Here is a 19381-nt window from a genome sequence, read left to right on the forward strand (position 1 = left end):
TTATAGGTTTAGGGCTATAGACAGTTTATAATTTTGTTTGTTTTTTCTATTGATGCTTGTTGTCATCTTTTTGATGAAGAGGTAGATGCACATTTAGCTCAAGTTGCATTGCTTTGTATTGTTTTTTTAAGCAAATTTTGAGGTAATGCAAAGAACCCGGACTGCTGGAAATAAGAGCAGTTCTACTTCCCAGCCTTTGCCCCGCCAAAAAAAGTTTAGTGTGCATCTCAATAGGACAAAACTTTCCCTGCTGTCATCTATTTCTTATCTCTATGTTTGGCTGGAAATACTGCTTTTGGAAAAGCAGTAGTTTACATACCCATTTACTTATACCCTATGTTAAGGAGAACCTTGAATGTATAGAAGTTAACTATAGCGATTGTGGAAACCCTATCGAATGCCTCTGGGTCAACATCAGAGGGGTCGTCTCCAAGGGAGAACTTACAGTAGGCATCTGCTACCGACCTCCTCCAAACCAAGACGATAAGGCCAACAAAGCAGTATTTGGGTCACTTAAGCTTTGGGTCAACAGAAACTGGTGGATAACTTCAGTAACCCAGACATTTGTTGGAAGAACAATACAGCAGCTCACATCATCCATCAAGTTCCTTGAATGCATAGAGGACTGCTTCCTCATACAAATGTTAGATGTGCCAACCAGGAATGAGGCACTGCTGGACTTGCTACTCACAAACCAAGAAAACCTGCTTTGTAGTATCTCAGTGATAACCTTGGCTGCAGTGATCAAAATACTGTGGAGTTCAGGATCCTGCTGAGCACACTGAAGGTTAGTACTAAGACAAAGGTTTTAGATTTTAGAAGAGCAAGCTTCAGCTTGCTCAGAGCTCAGCTGGGAGGGATTCCATGGGAAGCCTCCATGGAGGATGAAGGAGCTAGCGAGAACGCTCTCCTGGAAGCACAAAACCAGTTCATCCCTTTTAAAGGTAAGGAAAGTAGGCAGAGCAAGAGACACCCTTGGCTTAACTGCGAGCTTCGGAGTCTGCTCAAAACCAAGAGAGAAGCATACCAGAGATGGAAAAGCGAACAAATACCCATTGAGAACTACAAGGGCATTGCCAGGGTGTGCAGAGATGCAGTTAGAAAAGCAAAAGCTCAGCTCAAACTGAAATTGGCCAGAGATGTCAAAAACTACAAGAAAGGGTTCTTCAGGTATGTAAACAACAAGCAGAAACAGAAGAAAAATATTGGCCCATTGTTAAATAGGAGAGGTGAATTAGTCACCGGCAACACTGAAAAGGCAGAGATTCTCAACACTTTCTTCACCTCTGTCTTTACCAGCACTGTTGGGCCCCAGGTCTTGGCAACAAAAATCCAGGTTGATGCAAACACAGACCCACCATCAGTGAAGGAAGAGTTGGTAAGTGAACTGTTACAGGAGCTTGACCCCTACAAATCGATGGGCCCTGACATTATCCATCCAAGGGAGTTAAGAGAGCTGGCTGACCATCGTTGCAAGGCCACTCTCCATAATCTTTGAGAAGTCATGGAGATTGGGGGATGTCCCAGAAGACTGGAAGAAGGCTAATGTCACCCCATCTACAAGAAGGGCTTAAAGGAGGATCCAGGAAATTATAGGCCTATCAGTCTTACTTCAGTCCCTGGGAAAGTTATGGAACGAATCCTCCTGGGGGCTATCACAAGTCAAATGAAGCACGTGATTGGGAAAAGCCAGCATGGATTCACCAAGGGCTTGACAAGCCTGATCGCCTTCTATGACAAAGTAACCTGCTCAGTTGATGTGGGGCCAGCGGCGGACATAGTCTACCTAGAGTTCTCCAAGGCTTTCAATATGGTTTCCCACAGCCTCCTCCTAGAGAAACTGATGCGTTACGGTCCAGATAAGTGGTCTGTGTGGTGGGTGGGGAACTGGCTGACAGGCCGCACCCAGAGGGTGGTGGTAAATAGCTCCTTTTCAAACTGGCAACCTGTCACAAGTGGGGTCCCCCAGGGATCGATATTGGGCCCAACACTGTTTAATGAGTGATCTGGATGATGGGATCAAGTGTACCCTGATGAAGTTTGCTGATGATACCAAACTGAGTGGGGAAGTGGACACTTCAGAAGGGAGAGCCACCCTGCAGGAAGATGTGGATAGGCTGGAAGAGTAGGGTAACAAGAACCTTATGAAGTTCAGCAAGGACAAGTGTAAGGTCTTGCACCTGGGAAAACATAATCCAGGAGTGCAGCACAGGCTGGGGAGCAGCTCAGTGGAAAGGGACCTGGGGATTCTGGTAGACAAGTTCAATATGAGTAAACAGCGTGCTGGCAAAGAAAGCCAACAGGATGCTGGGTTGCATCAACAAAAGCATCACCAGCAGAGATAAAGTCATTATCCCACTCTACTCAGCACTTGTCAGGCCACACCTGGAATACTGTGTTCAGTTTTAGTCCCTGCTATGCAAAAAAAATGTGGACAGGCTGGAGAGGGTCCAGAGAAGGGCCACAAAGATGATCAAAGGACTGGGAAGCCTGCCATATGAGGAAAAGCTGAGAGAACTGGGTTTGTTCAGCCTTGAGAAAAGAAGGCTTAGGGGAGACCTTATCACCATGTTCCAGTATTTAAAGGGAAGATTCCAGTATTTAACAAAGAAGATGGAGACTCCCTTTTTATAAGGAGTCACATGGAAAAAATGAGGGGTAATGAGTACAAGTCACTCCTGGGAAGATTCGGTTTGGACACAAGAGGAAAATTTTTCACAATGAGAACAATCAGCTATTGGAATAACCTCCCCAGGGAAGTGGTGGATTCCCCAACATGGGACACTTCTAAGATCCAGTTGGACAGGGTGCTGGGTCATCTTGTCTAGACCGTGCTTTTGCTAAGAAAGGTTGGACCAGATGATCTTTGAGGTCCCTTCCAACCTGGTATTCTGTGATTTAGTTCCATGGCTTCTCTTTCTTTGATTGTCCATGACAACAAATAGTGCCGTCACTGACAGCGGAGTTTGTTATGGTAGTATCTCTCCACAAATAACTGATTTGAAACGGCAACATATTCCCCACAGCTACAGTGGAATTACCAGCAACAGCTGCCATGTCCTATGCTTAAATTCAGCCTTTAGTACAAAAAACTGTGGGTCCCTGTAGCAGATTTCTGCCCCCAGCCTCTGCCTGGACTCTGTAGACCTGATTTACATGTCTGAGACTCTGTAATAGAGTCACTCTGGGAATTTTTTAACCAGTAGCTATGGAATAGTAAAAGTCAGGTTAGAAAGTTAAGGGCAGTACATCTGAGTAAAGTAAAACATATACTCCAGACGTTCGTTAGGTAATTTTGAGAATGGAATTTAAATTGGTATTATTATTTTGGTTGTTAACATTAGGATCTGCGGGTTTATGAATTACTCTGTGCTACAAAATGGAGACTGATGCACACTAAACTGTAATCCACTCATCCATCATAAAGCTTCTGCTAGAGACCCATTTAATTTCCAAACAGAAGAATTTATTATCTATCTCCAGAGAAATTTATTTTTCTTAAGTGTTATTGTGTGCAATGAGCTATCAGAGAGCATTCTACAGCAAGCAAGCGAGGAAGCAACTGTCTCTAGCATGCAGCTATGGCACTAATGAATAAAAATTTTCCATGGGCAATACAGAAGTACAAGGAATTATCTTTGTGGCACAAGAGAGTCAACAAATATGGGTTCAATTCATTGCCTTGCAGAGTTTTGCTGTGTAACCTACAGTGGGAGACATTAGTTTTCCAGCATAGATTTTTGTTTTCTGTCTAACACTATTCAGTGTAATTTGCATCAAGTTCATGCTCAAAAGCGTGTTACCTCGTTGTGGGCAGTCTAGTGTCCCTGTGAGTTTGTTTCAATGGGATGCAAGTGACCTGTATAGTCACAGCCTTAGTGCTGGAACCTGTCCACATAGTGCTGGGCCCTCTGTAGGCAGTGTTAGTTCTTTTAATTCAGACCTTCTGGTTAAAATGGCGTGACACCAAATAAATCTGACTCTTCTAAAAACACATATGGACTCTAATGTATGTTTCCTCATGAATTCTGGCAGTGCAGCACACTTCGGGGGTGTGCCCTTAAAGCAAAATCACAGAAAGTGAAACGTCTCTCTGAAATAGATTTCTAATAACCCCTCAAGCACTCCTACCCTTCAACTACCAGCACAAAACTGTAGATGGTGTTTGAAATGACAGGACAAAAGCTTTCTGTGTCCCTGTCATACAAACAGATGCCAGAATTGAAGTTTCTGATTACTCTGTTTAAAATACCTATTTTCTGTGAATGAAGTACAGGGGATAATTCATTTAGTAAGGCTGACAGACAGTCAGTTGGCTGCTCTGTACAGTACTTTCCAGTGTAAAAATAAACTGCAGATGTTTGACATAGATATGTCAGGATACTTAACGTTGGGTTAGGGTTTGCAGATGTCATGTGTTTTGTGAAATCTAAATCTCTGTTTTAGGGGAAGGAGGGAAGAGGTACATGGCACCAAACACTGAGAAGCATATCCTGTACGTGACTAATGCATCCTGACCTGTGGACACTCTGTACCTTTTGATGTTTGTTTTTTTTTTTAAAAATGCTCTTATTACTAGTGAACTGTTTTCTGTGATGCAGTTTTAAGGACTGTCATGGTTTAAGCCGGCAGGCAGCCAAACACCAGACAGCCACTCGCTCACTCCCTCCCCCAGTGGGACGGGGAGAGAATCGGAAGGGTAAGAGTGAGAAAACTCATAGGTTGAGATAAAGACAGTTTAATAGAACAGAAAAGGAAGGGAAAATAATAATAATAATAATGATATGATGATGATGATTATAATGATAGAATATACAAAATGAGTGATGCACAATGCAATTGCTCACCACCCGCACTGACCGATAACCAAGTAGCGATCGCTACTTCCTGGAACACGCCTACCATTCATTTACTGAGCATGACATCACATGGTATGGAATACCCCATTGGCCAGCTGGGCCAGCTGTTCCAGCTATGCTCCCTCCCAGCCTCTTGTGCACTTGGCAGAGCATGGAAGCTGAAAGTCCTTGACTATAGGGCACTTAGCAACAACTGAAAACATCAGTGTGTTATCAACATTCTTCTCATACTAAATCCAAAACACAGCACTAGGAAGAAATTTAATTCTATCCCAGCCGGAACCAGGACAGTACCATCAGTTGTTATTAGTAGGTGAAGGAGTTCAACAACTACCAGATGATTTTCTTCATCTTGTAGAAATGTCCCCATAAGAGAGGAGTCTTGTATAGCACTTTACTGTTTTAACTGCATAGAGCATTATTATCCATCAGAGCAGCACCCAGGAAGTGGAGGTACGTTTGGGCATGCAAAATCAAGTTCTTGCTTCCTGATTGGGCTTACCAAAGAGGATTTTTGATCCAATTTGGACAAATTGGTCCAAATGTTTTACCTCTCTGAACTGTTTTAAATCTCTCTAAAAGATGTGGTGCAGGAATTTATGTTGGGTGCTGTTTTGTTTTGTCTTTAAAGCAATAGCAGTAAGGCTGTCAGTTTTGAACTTTGCAAGTCTTGAGAAATGGATCAGGTTGGCTAGTTCATCTAAATACAATGCTTACAGCTGTGTTTCATTGGATGCACTTGATGGCAGGCACTTACATGACAGACCAATTTGTTCATTTTCATAGAGTAGTAACTGATCACATTTTCTCTTGGCTATGGTTCAGCTAAGTTGCATTGTCCTGTGCATTGTTTCCTTATCTCAGCTGCTAAGTCATTACTTTGGAAACCAACTCTCTCGGGTTGGGTTTAGGTTTGGGGTTTTTTTTTTGTGGGGTTTGGTTTGGTTTTTTGTTTTTTTCTTTTCAGGGTATGTGTATGTTGGGGAGAAATGAAGCAATGCTGATTTTTACTTCTTATTACTAATACAGAGGTTTTCTGCAGTTTTAGGATTCAATTCCAGGATCTTCTTCCCTTCTCCCCACTTTTTCCAGCCTGGCTTTATCATGCTGCTTAGTAGGAATTTGTCATTATGCATAATGAGCACAGCATTATGCGATTTGTTTTGTAAGTGGCAGAAGTTTGCTGTACCCTAGAATGTGTGAATCTCGGCCCTCTAGACCCAGCACAAATTTGAATATGTAATATTTCGAAAGTTAAAATAAAATGTGATTGGTTGATAGCTCAGTAATTTACATCTCTTGTGGTTTATTTGTCTAGGGAGACAGCAGCAGCTGGAAGCTGAGCACCAGTACGTGGAGGCTGATCAAGACCTTCACAAAAGGATGGGGCGTTCTGTGCAGCCGCCTGCAGAAAGACCTGGGGAGAGGCGAATGGCAGAAATGAAGAAACTGTATGGTGCTGAAGCTGCCAAAATCCAGGCAATGGAGGCTGCCATGCAGCTTATTTTTGATAGAAACTGTGACAAAAAGCAGCCCAAATACTGGCCCATTATTCCCCTTAAGCTGTGAGTACATGGACTATGCTCTGACCTGGCACAGAGCTGTAGGGACGGGTGCCTCAGATTATGTTGCTGAAAGAGCAAACTGCAAATTTTTGTTTTGGTTGGGCTTTGGCACAGAGGCCGGCAAGGGCAGCACGTTTCTTTGCCCTGTGTTCCTTTTACACTGTCTGTCAGCGATGGTTCCAGTCCATTCTCCCTTAATACAGTTGTCAAGTAGTAATAGGAGGGACAGTAATAGCAAACCTGTCTAAAGTCATAGTTTCACTCAGTCGATACCGGCCTGCCTTGACCATGCTTGCAAGAAACAAAATATCTATACCCAGGGAACTAGGAAAACTTAAAGTGATGCAAAAAAGAAAAAGACTATACAAATTGCCAGCTTTTCCCATTTAGGAAATTGAGTAGTCCCATTTTTCAGTCTTATTTAACATAGTAGCATTTGGATCCTGTTTAACACAGCACAGCTTGAAGTGTTATGTCTGCTAATCTTGGATTTTTTTGAGAACCAGGAGCCTGCTGGCCAAGATACAACATATCAAATTACTGTAGCCCAGCCATTTAAATTCTTTTTCAAAGGTTTATAATAAGCAGGAAGTTTTTCTTCCAGACTGTTACTCGTCTGGCAGGAGTTTGACTCTAAAGCAAAATTATATAGAAAAATGTTTTAATGAAGGGGGTAGGGGGAGTGGGGGAGAAGCCTGATGTGGCCCTCTCTGTTAGCGATCTGTTTAGCAGAAGAGAAACTTAAGGGGACAAAGCACTCCTGGGGCCGGTGCCTACAGTGATTTTTGCCATTCTAATAAAAAGCATCTAATTGGTTTGAAGCTTTAAAGAAGACATATTAGTTTGACAGACTAAGGGTACACCTGTATGCTGTATATGGAGGTGTGGAAGCCATGTAGCCCTGAGGGCCATGTTTATTTTGGGTGCAGCTTTCCAATGCCCACCTGCATATTACATCACAAAGCTTAAACATAGGCAAGTTAGATGTGCCTCTGTGTGTGTACTCATCCATCTGCACAGTCTGTTTGGCTCCACTTCTGTCACTGTTTACTTTTGGTCAGTTGTGCTTGCCCCACTAACAGCTGACCAGGCAGAGTGAGGCACACAAGTGGTCTGTCTAAGAGACGCAGAATTGGCCCCTCAATATTGGTGACTCGTTAGAAAATGGTACCCTGAACACTTCAAGGACTTTCTGTGAAGCACTGCTGCTATGTATCATTGTGTGCTGAAGGGCTGTAGTTTGTATTAAGCGTCATTTCCATGCCAGGGCGAAGGAACCTTATGCTGTTTTAATTGTGACAAACATTCACGTGCCTTTCTGGCAACAGAGGAAGGTCATAACTAAAATTCTAACTTTAGTTCATGCTCACTGTGTCTGGTGTCTCTCTGTAGCATGTGTAGTTTGTAATACACACCAGCAGTTGCTGTGCCCTCTGCAGCACCCAGCTGCGCCAAAGCAAGTCTGCGGTGCGGTTTGGAATATCTTTGGTTTTACTCGTAGTTACTATGTTTTTTCAAAGCAGCCTTTTCATTTCGGTTCCACCTCCTTCACTTTAGATGTGATGAGATGGAGTTAAATTGAACACTGAAATTAAAAGCCCCCTGTCTCCAAGACTTATTACTGGTGTGATTAATCTGAAAAACTTGTGTGAGACAGGAGAGGGAAAAGGGTTATGAACAGTCCTGCATTTGTCTTCACTCTTGGTTTTGGCGGGTTTTGTCAGAAATTCAGTGTTTTGTTTGGGTTTCCTTTTTGTTGATCAAATAAATTCTCTTCATAACACATTTTTATTTTTATTTTTATTTTTTTATAAACAAACTGCCATATTTCAGCACTCCAGTTCTCAGATGCTAAAGCTTTCTTTTAGCTGCTGTATTGTTTAAGGGAGGTTGAACTTAGAGCAAGGACAGTTTTAACATGCTGAGAAGCACAAAGAGTGTTGACAGGACTTTCACAGGAATGCCAGTTAATACCACACACACATGGTATGGTACAAAATGAATGGGAGGGCTGTTGCATCCGCTGGGGGAAAACCCTGTCCCAGATTATAGAATCGTTTAGGTTGGAAAAGGCCTTTAAGATCATCAAGTCCAACACTGCCAAGTCCACCACTAAACCATGTCCCTAAGAACCACATCTACACATCTTTTAAATACCTCCAGGGATGGTGATTCAACCACTTCCCTGGGCAGCCTGTTCCAATGCTTGACAACCCTTTTGATGAAGAAATTTTTCCAAATATTCAATCTAAACCTCCCCTGAGGAAATTGAGGCCATTTCCTCTTGTCCTTGGGAGAAGAGACTGTTACCTGGGAGAAGAGACTGACGCCCACCTCGCTACAACCTCCTTTGAGGTAGTTGTAGAGCGTGATAAGGTCTCCCGTCAGCCTCCTTTTCTCCAGGCTAAACAACCCCAGTTCCCTCAGCCACTCCTCATAAGACTTGTGCTCCAGACCCTTCACCAGCTTCATTGCCCTTCTCTGGACACGTTGCCCTTTAATGTGCATAGCGCTCTCAGTTCCTATTTGAAATGGTTCCAGTGTGGTGATTGTGTCTCTTCCCCTGTGCAGTTCAGTACAGAAGGAAGAAAGGATGGGTAGAAAGGATGTTCTTACTTTTCAACCCAATTCCCAGTTCTTGCTGTGGTTGTTTCTGCATCCAACTGGTTCTGCTAGCAGAAGCAGAAATTCTGGTCTCCAAAAGTATTTGTAGAGACCTCATACAAGATAAACATTGAATTCCTTTCCTGCTTCAGATAAAACATAGAAGAAATTTCCTTGCCTTTGGTTCTTTTAGCTATTTCTAAGAGGGTTTAATATGTTTCCTGAGGTTGGAAGTAGAGAGAACTGGATTAAATGTTCCCTAGGAACTATGTATTAAGGCCTAAAAGGGAGGAATACACTACTGCAGACTTAGAGTTGCTGCCAAATAATCTCTTTACTTGCTCCTGAATTTCAGGGGATGGGCTGTTGCTGGTAGTTGGCCAGATGTCCCATTTTGCTGGTAGTTCAGTGGAACTCGGAGATTTTGTGTTGCAGTTCTTTTACTCCATCTTCCATGACATTTTACATTTCTAAGAAATATCTCACATAAAAACATGATCGTGGAAGCAATACAACTACAACTTAAAAATGCCTGTTCAGTCAGAATGTCTGTAACATTCACCTTTCTTGCACATACGTATTATGCTGCAGTCCTCTCCCCCCAAGTACAATGTTGTGCCTGTGATGCTGCAGGCTTGATTCTTCCTTGTCCAGGACGTCGCACATCGCTTTCAGTTATGCCAACCGCTTGTACAGTCCTGCCCAAAAGGAATTCTTCACTTGCTGGTGGTGCTGTTTCTCATGAGCTTTTCTGAGCTCCAGTAGAAGGAATTACACCCTGAAGTCGCAAGTACAAGTTGTCATACAAACAATTAGTCTTAATTTCAGAAACTGGTTTCCTCACGGTACATGCAAATATAGAAACCAGCCTCATCTTCAGAAGAAGAGTGTGATTGGTTGAAGACACTTTGAAGATTGGAGAAAAATGGCAATAGGTCTTTTCTACTGAAAGCATTCTTAAAAGAAATTAAAAAAACCTTTCTGGCACAGTATAAATTTAATGTACAAATGAAGCAATGACCTCTAGGTTTCCTACTGAAAGAAAAATGGCTTACTCTCATGCATTGGTGACATTGTCAAGAATGCTCGCCCTTTTAGAATTATTTCCCCATAAAGCAGCTGACAGTTTAGTATGCCTTTAGTTTGCCTCAGGCAAACTGAGAAGACATTAAGCAATTTTGATGAGCATAATTTTTCTTTTAATCAACCTTATTGGTAAGTATTCATCCTTTTTGATGGCAGTCTTGTATAATGGCTAGTTGCAAACATCTCTTCTTGGAAGAAGCTTTAATAAAAAGCAACCTAAATTTCCCTAACAGCCTTTGTGAAGGATAAACACATATATAATCCATATGGATTTGTTCACTCATGTCTTTTTTAATTTGCAAAAGCTTCTCAGTCATTATATGAAATATATTTCAAATATTGGCATCTTCATCTACTGTTGCATTAATAGGGGTCCAATTCTTTGAATAGAAATTGAGAAAAGCAAGACGCTTTGATACAGCTGCTTAAGTTTGGATTTTTAAGTGTGATTTTTGGCATGCTGGTCTGAATATTTTGGCTGAAAGAATTACAGAAGGGCCAAGACTATTGCCCAAAATGTGAAATACAGTCTGTCAAAAGGAAACATCCAGAACGCTGTTTTCCTTCTGATTTCTTAAAAGCGTAAGTTACTAGGGAATATGCTATTTGATGCTGTGGCAAAATTCTGTCTTCACGATTGTGTGCTAATTCATCAACCGTCTACCCTGTCTAACTGGCTCTGTTGTCTCCGGTGGTCCTGCCTGGATAGTCCAAAGGAAAGAAATTCTTGTAGGCTTTCTCCTAGGTAGAACAGCAGCCTCTGAGGGAGTCTCAGCCGCTCCTGAAGGGTGGTTATAGCTAGAGTATGAAGTTCAAGGCCTCCATCCCTTCGTATATTCTTACATAGCTGGAATTGCTGAGCTGGTACGCAGAGACGTGTGCAGTGGAGCTCTGGGTAGATGATAGACCATGACATTGCTATTTGGGTATTCTCTTGGAGACCTGGCTGTTGCAGCGGAAGAATTGCTTGGACTCAGTCCATTCTTTGAAGTCGGTGAGCGCACATGCATCAGCCTCAACTATTAATTTCGGCAGGACAGGAGCAGCGCAGAAGTCTTGCTTGACCAGAAGTGGAGAAAGACTTGCTTGCCTTGAACTTTGAGTGTGTAATCGAGATTGTCTGTGGATGGATTCTGTTACTTACACAGTCACAGAAGGATTTTTTCCCCTTTAATCATGAATCATTTTCTTCTAAGAAAGCGAGCAAACAGAGTAAGTGAGAACATACTTGGTTTTTTACAAGAAAATACTTTTCAGCCTAATGATGCCAATACCACTGCTGGTTTCCTAAACTACACTGAGATCTTTTGCTTACAAAGCCTTTTGAAAAGCCGAAGTACACAAAACTGCTATCCCCCTGACTATTGTTTACAGCCATCCCAAAGAAATACCTTTGTGGGGAGGAAGGGATGACAAAAGTGGAAAGGATTAGTAGGGATGTTTTTCCAAATAGAGTTCAGAGTGGTCCTCCTTAATTTTTAGACTTTGTTTTAAATAAAAGCAACAGTTTACCAAATCTGGGTTCAATAAAGATGTGAGGCAAAAGTCTATCAGGGACTGTTAAAAAATGAGTTACACCACTGTCTTGGGTTGTCCCTAAGCTGCACCTTACTGGAAGCTGGGAGGGGATAACAAAATATTGATTTATTCATGGACTTTTCTTGTACTGTCCTCCAGGCAGCTGTCACTGGGTGATGGCATAGGAAGCCAACTAGACCTCTGATCTGTTTATAGCGATTTTTAGAATCTTTCCACATGCTTATATTAAGATCAAGATTGAAATATCAGTCCTGACATTCAGCTTTCGGCTATCCTGTGCATCTTTTTTCCTAGGTACAGAAATCACCCCCGTGGCTCATCTCCACCAAAGTTTACTGCCATCGAGGTCTGCCAGCAGCTCTTAATTGTGTGATCACTCCCTAGCTGTAAGTCAAAAGGGGTCAAGTTGGAAGAGCCCTACTGCTAAGCTGTTTAATGTAACTTAGTTTATTTGTAGTGAAAAGGATTAAGAGAACCACTCACTTGCGCAATTAGATGAGCAGATCTATGGAGGTGGCAAACTCCACAGGTGTGAGCATTCATAAAGCAATGTTGCCACTGCTAGAAGAGAACGTGTGAGCACAGTTTCATAGTACTTGGAGCCTTCAAGGATTTTTCCTGCTTTGGTATAAAAACAATCCCTTTGCATTTCTTTTATGGCACGTTAGCCAGCTTTCACTATTATGAAACATCTAAAAAAGCATGTGCTTATTTTCCTGGCTGAACATAGAAGATGATGCTCTTTTGGGGCAAACCCACGGAAGGGTTTATCCCAAGATTTCTAATTATTTTCTTCATTGCTATTCTCTGTGTAAAAGTTAGTGTCCGAGTTTGCAGATTTGCAGACACTGTGCCAAGGGACATACTTGCAAAATTCAGGTTCATACCCTTTGCTTTGGTGTGAGCCGTAGCAGGAATCGGAGGCCCAAGATTCGGTCGGCCCTTTTGGTCTAGACATATACAAGCATTCAGCAAGAAACAGTCCGTGCCTTGTATTTCATTAATTTTGATTCTTACATAGCTAAGTCTTATTCCCATCCTTTGCACTGGACAGGAAAAGATCTCCTGGGTCATCATGTCTAGTTTTTGCTACCTCCGGCAACCACATCGTCTAATCCATTTCAGAAGCTAATGAGGCTCCACTTTAAAACAAATTCCATTTCCTGTAACCTCCGCTTCTGCTAGTTAAGACTGCATGGCTCGCTTCTTACTTGCAAAGCATAATAAAATACCAAGACTGCCACAAGTTTAAGTTGTCCTTTGTCAGAGAGCTCCAAAAATCTAAACGCAGGTACAGATTATGTGTCTTGGGGTTTTTTTTTTTATTAATTATGGTACTATAATATCTTCCCCCTGCACAGAAGGAAAGAAGTTAATGTTGTGACAGAAGTATGTTTTTACTTAAGAAATAATTCATCAAAGGCCACACTTCTGATCTGTAGCATATTGCATGAAGTGGTTGAGTAATAAACGAAGGCTCCCATCCCACTATCCTCCTTCCGTGCAAAGTGGTGAGGTTGAGCTAAAACTTCAGCCAGTTATGCTGCAATGCACTCAAAACACAAAACTTTGATGAGTTGCTCCAAACAGAATAATCCTTACATGATTGCAGAATATAAATCTGAAATGGACTATAAACCAAAAGCAACCAAAAAAATAATAGGCATTATATCATTATTACATCTGGGAAGACAGTAATATTCATGACTTTTAAAGAATTTTCTATATATATGTTGATGAATTTAGGACTTCCAGTAATGCCAGATCAGCCTGTGCTACAGACAAGAAAGTATTCATTATACAGAGTCTTCCTGAGCATAACATGACGTTTTCATCTGTACTGCTCTGCCGCAGAGCTGTGTCTCCGCAGTGCCACGGCTGGTTTGTGGTCCTGTTTTGGTGTTACCGCCCCAGGAATTCCAGGGGCACACATGAAGTCCTCCCTTGGCACCTCCTCTGAGAAGCCCTGCAGCTGAGCAGCACTCACGGTGGCTGTTTTTATCATGATATATCCGGTCTCTGGTCTTCATTACGTTATCTTTTTTTGCTGGCCGTTGAACTCAGAACGTGCAAGCCGTTCTGCCCATTTTGAGGCTTGCTCTTGCTCTGAAAGCCATGATGCTGAGTGCGTGATGTGTGTGACATGACTGGGTGCCATGGCAACAGGCCGTGATATCATAAATGCTGGATGATTAATTCATTTCAGGAACACGCCGGAAAGAACAGCTGCATTGTGCTAGAGAAAGTCCTTACTCCAGAACTGCTCTCCCCTACCAGCGAAGAAAACAGAGCAAGTGACTGACAAAATAAATGCTCGGTGCTCCCTCCTTTGCTTGTTCTGTTGAGCAGATCCCTCTTCAGGTCATCTACAGCTCCAGTGTGAGAGCATAAACATGTATCTCCGGAGTGCAAAAGTGCTTCTATAGAGTACTTTTCAAGAGAGTAGTTATTTGCCCTTCACAAGTGTGTTTCACTACACAGACCTGCTCTAGGAAGATGTCTGATACCTTCCCTACCAACAGCAGTTAAATCTTGTTTGGAAGGGGAAAAAGAGCTGCCTTACTGTAGTCTCTTCCTTTCAATAGCTCTTTTAGTCTAGCAGTGTTACTTGCATTATTCAAGTCTAGCAAAATGACATCTGTTTCTACAGCATGGCTATGGCTAAAGCTTTTTCGTGGTAAATACATTGATAATAATTAGCTGCACTAGTGGCTTGTGTTACATTGTGGAAACTGTCATTCCAGGCATAGCCAGCAGTGCGATAGTCCCCATCAGCGTAACTGAATTGTTCACTTCAGTCCAAGAAGATACCACATCCTACCGGAATAAAACATACCAAGAGTTTGTTGAAACTTTAAAATACCATATTAAAAACCAGTAATGGAACAATTTTGTTTAGCTAGTTTAACTTCATGCCTGGCTTTTGAAGCATGAAATGATGCAAAGCCACTATAAACCTAGAAAACATACAAGAGAATCTCAAGTATAATGCAGATTTTTTTTTTCTAGTAGGGTGCCCAAAATTCTAATTGTGAAGAAGAAGTGTCGAAAAAAATTGTGTTGGGTTTGTTGTTTTCCCAATATTATTTTCATTTCCTGGTTTCCAGAAATAAAACTTGAGAATTTTTTTATACTTCTTAACCGAGCAACCTTTAAAATGTTGAACGGCTTAGCAGTCGCACTCTGCAGGGCTTGAAATAACATCTGAATGCATACTGAATGTAGGAAAAACGCCTACACTGCCTTTCCCACTACTGCCATCCCCACGAAGCTACCTGGAATTAAATGGCTATGCACTATGATGCATTTTTATGGCAACGTCCATCATACTTTAGATCTCCAAGGATCCAGCTGAGAAGTTCCCAGGGTTTCTCCTACCTCAGTCGTTTTCAGTCCACCTATGCTCTCTTCTTGCTCCCTCATCTTCTTTTTCGCAAAGGCTCCTACCTAGCTTGTATCCCTCCACCCCAACGCAGGCTCTTCGGCAGCCTGATTCTGCTCTCTCATCTCTCGGCTCCTTCATTCCTGTCCGCCTCCCACACGTAGGGCACGAAATGTTGTCCGGACACTCAGTAGCCAGCAGAGCAAACAAGAAGGACTAATCTAGATGACCAGAAAAATGACAGTGCCTCTGGCACTATAAATGCTGAAAGCAGAAAGTGCTGAGACCCTTTTGACAGCATTGTCCCTGACCTGTCGGAGGCTGAGGGAAGATCACTCTCTCCTCTTTTTCCTAATTAAACCACAAAACTTCCTCACTGCTGTGCAAGGGAAGGGTGTCGCTGCTAGTTCATCTCTCCCCACTCCGGGTAGACTCCAGGCAATCACTCGGAGTAAATATCCCCACTTGTCTTAACTACTGACCAAAGCCTTTCTAAAGTCGCACTGCAGGGAAACCACCATGATCCTGTTGAGCACCGGGGGAAGCTTTTGTAAGACTTTCCCTAGTGGGAGGAACAATTACTGGATACAGAGCCTGGACTTCACAATCCATCTGTTTAATTTCTAGTGTGTCTCAGCAGTACGTCTCTGTCAACTCCATCTCTCCAACGGCAAGACGTAACTGTAATTTAGGAGCTCAGCCATTTGAAAGACCAACCGGGCAACCATGATCTATTCCCAGCCAGCAGATGAGGATGTTGCTAAGGCAGTTTCTCAATTTAAGAATGATTTTATCTGTTTTTCTCTCTTTTCAGCCCTCTTTGCCAGCTGGCATCCCGTTTCCTGCTTTTCCAGCGGGCATTGCTTCAGCTCAGCGTGATCCTTCGGAGGGGGAGCAGTAGCCTATTTAGAGCTTAAAACACATAGAGACTTACTGGCTGGAACCCCAGAGAACAACCTAGCAAGAGGCTGATGAGGGCGCTTAGCCAGATCATCTCCAAAACACTACTGTTAAAAGAACCTGATGTGCATGTTAAGTAAACATCAACTATGCAAAACCCAGCACATGTAACATGCAGATAACAGCATAAGGTAATGGGTCCTATCTCCAAATAAATAATAGCACTCTCATAACCACAGGCAGTTCCAGTATTTTCTGTTCACTTTCAATGTCCTCTGAATGGGTCGTATCTATAACACAATGAGACTGCCACAGGCTCCAGCAGGAGAAGAAATTTCTCGTGCACACCAACAGGCAAGAACTCTAGAACACATGTGATCCAGGAAGCGATTACATGAAGGCGTTGATAATGTCATTTGCATATAAAATAATAACAACAAGAATGGAAGCTAAATTATCCCATATATACAGAAACCCTGGGTGTTCAGGATTGGCTACTCATTATTCTCTTGTCATATAAAGCAATTCAGTCTGCAGCTGCATTTCTCTCTTACAAATCCAATTCAATCAAGAGAACCGAAACATCATTAGCAAACCCACTGATTTATCCGCCAGTAAAGTGCTGATACAGGCTTCTATTCCCGCTGCTAATAAATTCTCTGCATAGCAGTGTTTGCTCTCTCTAGGGATCTCCCATTATTATAATGGCTACAGGTTTCTAACTTTACCATTGGAATTTTTAAGCCTGAAAATCTATGATAGTAGGGTCCAAAGCCTGGGGGAGTCACAGGAAAGAAAGAAGGACACAAGCCCAGAACACGTACCCAGTTGCTACAGAGGTGCGGCTACGTGGAACTGCAGGTGAAGCAGCAGCTGGTGCCTTAAAAACTGCTGTAGTGAGACCTGTTTTTTTCCTTTCTGAAATATCACCATTGTCTCCTGTTCTGCTCATCACTTCCGATTTCCCCCAGTGGGCCCCCCAGGGCCTTGCCTCCCTCTCGGTACCTTGCCCTGGCGCCTGCTTGGATTCTTGCCTTAATCGCCAGCCTGCCGGGCTCACTTACCTCTGCTCCGGCCTCTCTCTTCTCCTGCAGAAGGGCAGCAGCTCTGGAAACGCCTGCCCGGCGTCGTCTCCTGTTCCTCCTGCACGTCACCTCCCACCAGGGCTCCGGGCGGTCGCCTCCCGGCTCATCACAGCATCATCCCGTTGCTGCCTTCATGCGGGTGAGCCCTCACACGCTATTTCAAGGCCTGGGCACACGCTTCTGCCTCCTTCTCAAGGTCGGCTCCGAACTGGGAAGGCTCAAGGGCTGCCAGAAGTGCCGTTGCCTTTTGGGAATAATTTCCGAAGCTGCAGTTTACGTAACTCCCTTAACGGTCCTGGGTCATTTTGTCTGCCAGGTTCATGTGATGTTTGGTTTGCCTGTGGCCCTTTCGTCTTTTAAACACAAAGAAGTTATTTCCTTGGAATATGGGAGGCCAGAATTAACATTCTGGGCTATCTGGCAGCTAAGAAGCACTCGAGTTTGGCCTGAACTTAATTTAAAAAAAAAAAAAAAGTACAAAAAGTAAGAATCCAAACCCACCGATGTCAGTAGCCCATGTTTAATATAGCTTTAATAAAAAGTTTTATTACATTCCTCTCTTGGAATGGTATTATTTTTCTGTTTGCTGAACATGATATCCAAGATAACAAGAATCAGGCAACAAGCGTCTTAAAAAAAGGAGATCTTTATTTTAAAAATACAGGCTCTCCAATCTATATATGCTATAAATGAAAGATAAAATGATATAAGATACTTGACACTTTCATTTTTTTACTTTTTCATCTCTCCTAATTGGAGAATGGATCTCTATGGGTGACTAGTGTGTTCTGCTTTTATATTTTGAATCATATGCTCATGCATTTGCAAAAATGCAGCGTCTGGACTGAAAATCGGAGGAAAATGCTTATGTTTAGAATAGCTGCTTGGAATTTTTTTTTTTTTTAATGTTTACTAGTCTAGGGAATGAGATGTTAAACTGATTATCCAAAACCAAGATTTAATATCGAACTTCATCTCATTGTTATTTTTCAAGTTCCTCAGTTGCATTCTCATCCTGGTGGACTTTCCTGGAAGGCTCTCACTCATCTGACCAGAGTGGCTCGTGCTTTTTTATTTCTGAATGTCACATTTCTGGCAGGTCTAATGTGTTTGGCTTCCTGTAAAGTCAGAAGGAGGCAAAGTGTGTTTCCATGATGCCAGCAGACCTGAAGCCTTCCTTCCAAAACCACGCCTCAAGAGCTGAAGGAGGACGTTGTGGTTTAGTCCCGTTTCTATTACCTACCAGTAAAGAACCTGCAGGGTTGCACCGGACGCCATAGCTCCCACAGCGCAGGACACCCATCCTCTGCAGCCTGTTTGCGCTACGCTGCTGGGCACGCCGAGCAAGCCACACTGAGTTACTGAGTCATTCCCATCTTTTCTCCAACATATTACATTTTTTGCCACAAACCACAACTCTGATTATAGCCATTTGCTAGAACTGGACTGTGCAAAGCGCGAAGAGCAGTACAGAAGCCACAAAACATAGTGTGTGCAGGGGGTGAAAACCCCAACACAAAACCCAAATGAGCATTTTGAAACGTATATTTGTAGAAAACTAAAGCTGGGTAGCCCATTATGAGAGAATTTAACTCAGCTTTATGATACAGTTTAAGTCTTAAGCAGCATTCATGTTTACAGAACAGAATTAAAACCCTCTGTAGTAAGTTACGAGCTTGTGCCTATTGACAGAGGCGAAAAAATGAGAACTAAAATGAAATCAGCTGGCTGTTACTCAGCCTCCACTGCCCAACTGGATCAGGAAAAGTGTTAAAATGAGTCCTGCTATTTTCCTTCCCAGCTCTTTGAGTTTGGTTTTCAGTTTGCAAAAAAAGCCACCTGAGAATGTTCTTAAACGCTCTCTGTGCCTCCCATCAAAGGAGATTTCTACTTTGGAAAAAGAGAGCGAGCCTTGTCTCAAAACGTACTTTTGCCAGGAATTCTGTCCTGATTAGGCTGCCTTGGAGCACTTTCTTGGGTGGGTGCCATACTTAAGTTATTGGATGGCAGCCATGTGTTCAACACTCTTAAAATAAAGTCCATTCCCTTAATTTGCAACTCAACATAAAACTTAGGTTAAGTCTATTGATACCACTGGAGGGTGGGGCTAACTTACATATGTATGCAATTATTTTCAGGATATTGCAATGAGTACATATATGCTCCCACAGAAGTTGCTCTGAAGTTGAATACTAATGTTCCTTGGGTATGCATTTTGCCCCCGTCTGGTTTCTTCATTTGCAAATTATTCCACATTCAAGCCTCCCCACTGGTACTAATGAAAATGTTGGATAATCCGTACATCTGAGTCAGCTCCTCCTAAAGCCACTAGGCTGGCCTCACCAGCCCACACGATCCTAC

General features: G+C 42.6%; 1 protein-coding gene across 7 annotated transcripts in view; it reads left to right on the top strand.

The window, feature by feature from the left end:
- GEMIN8 (gem nuclear organelle associated protein 8) overlaps nucleotides 1-17047 on the top strand; it is a 40737-nt gene extending 23690 nt beyond the window's left edge. For 3 of the 7 annotated variants that reach the window (XM_075175915.1, XM_075175930.1, XM_075175923.1), the window contains one exon: nucleotides 6178-8227. In XM_075175915.1, the coding sequence (XP_075032016.1) occupies nucleotides 6178-6428 (251 nt within the window). In that variant the 3' untranslated portion in view covers nucleotides 6429-8227. Of the gene's footprint in view, nucleotides 1-6177; nucleotides 8228-11947; nucleotides 14609-17029 lie in introns of those variants that run through there. The other 4 variants (XM_075175908.1, XM_075175900.1, XM_075175903.1 and 1 more) reach the window with 3 other exon arrangements.
- The last annotated feature ends 2334 nt before the right edge of the window (nucleotides 17048-19381 follow it).

This window comes from Calonectris borealis, chromosome 1 (genome assembly GCF_964195595.1).
Source record: "Calonectris borealis chromosome 1, bCalBor7.hap1.2, whole genome shotgun sequence".
Taxonomy (NCBI): Eukaryota; Metazoa; Chordata; class Aves; order Procellariiformes; family Procellariidae; genus Calonectris; species Calonectris borealis.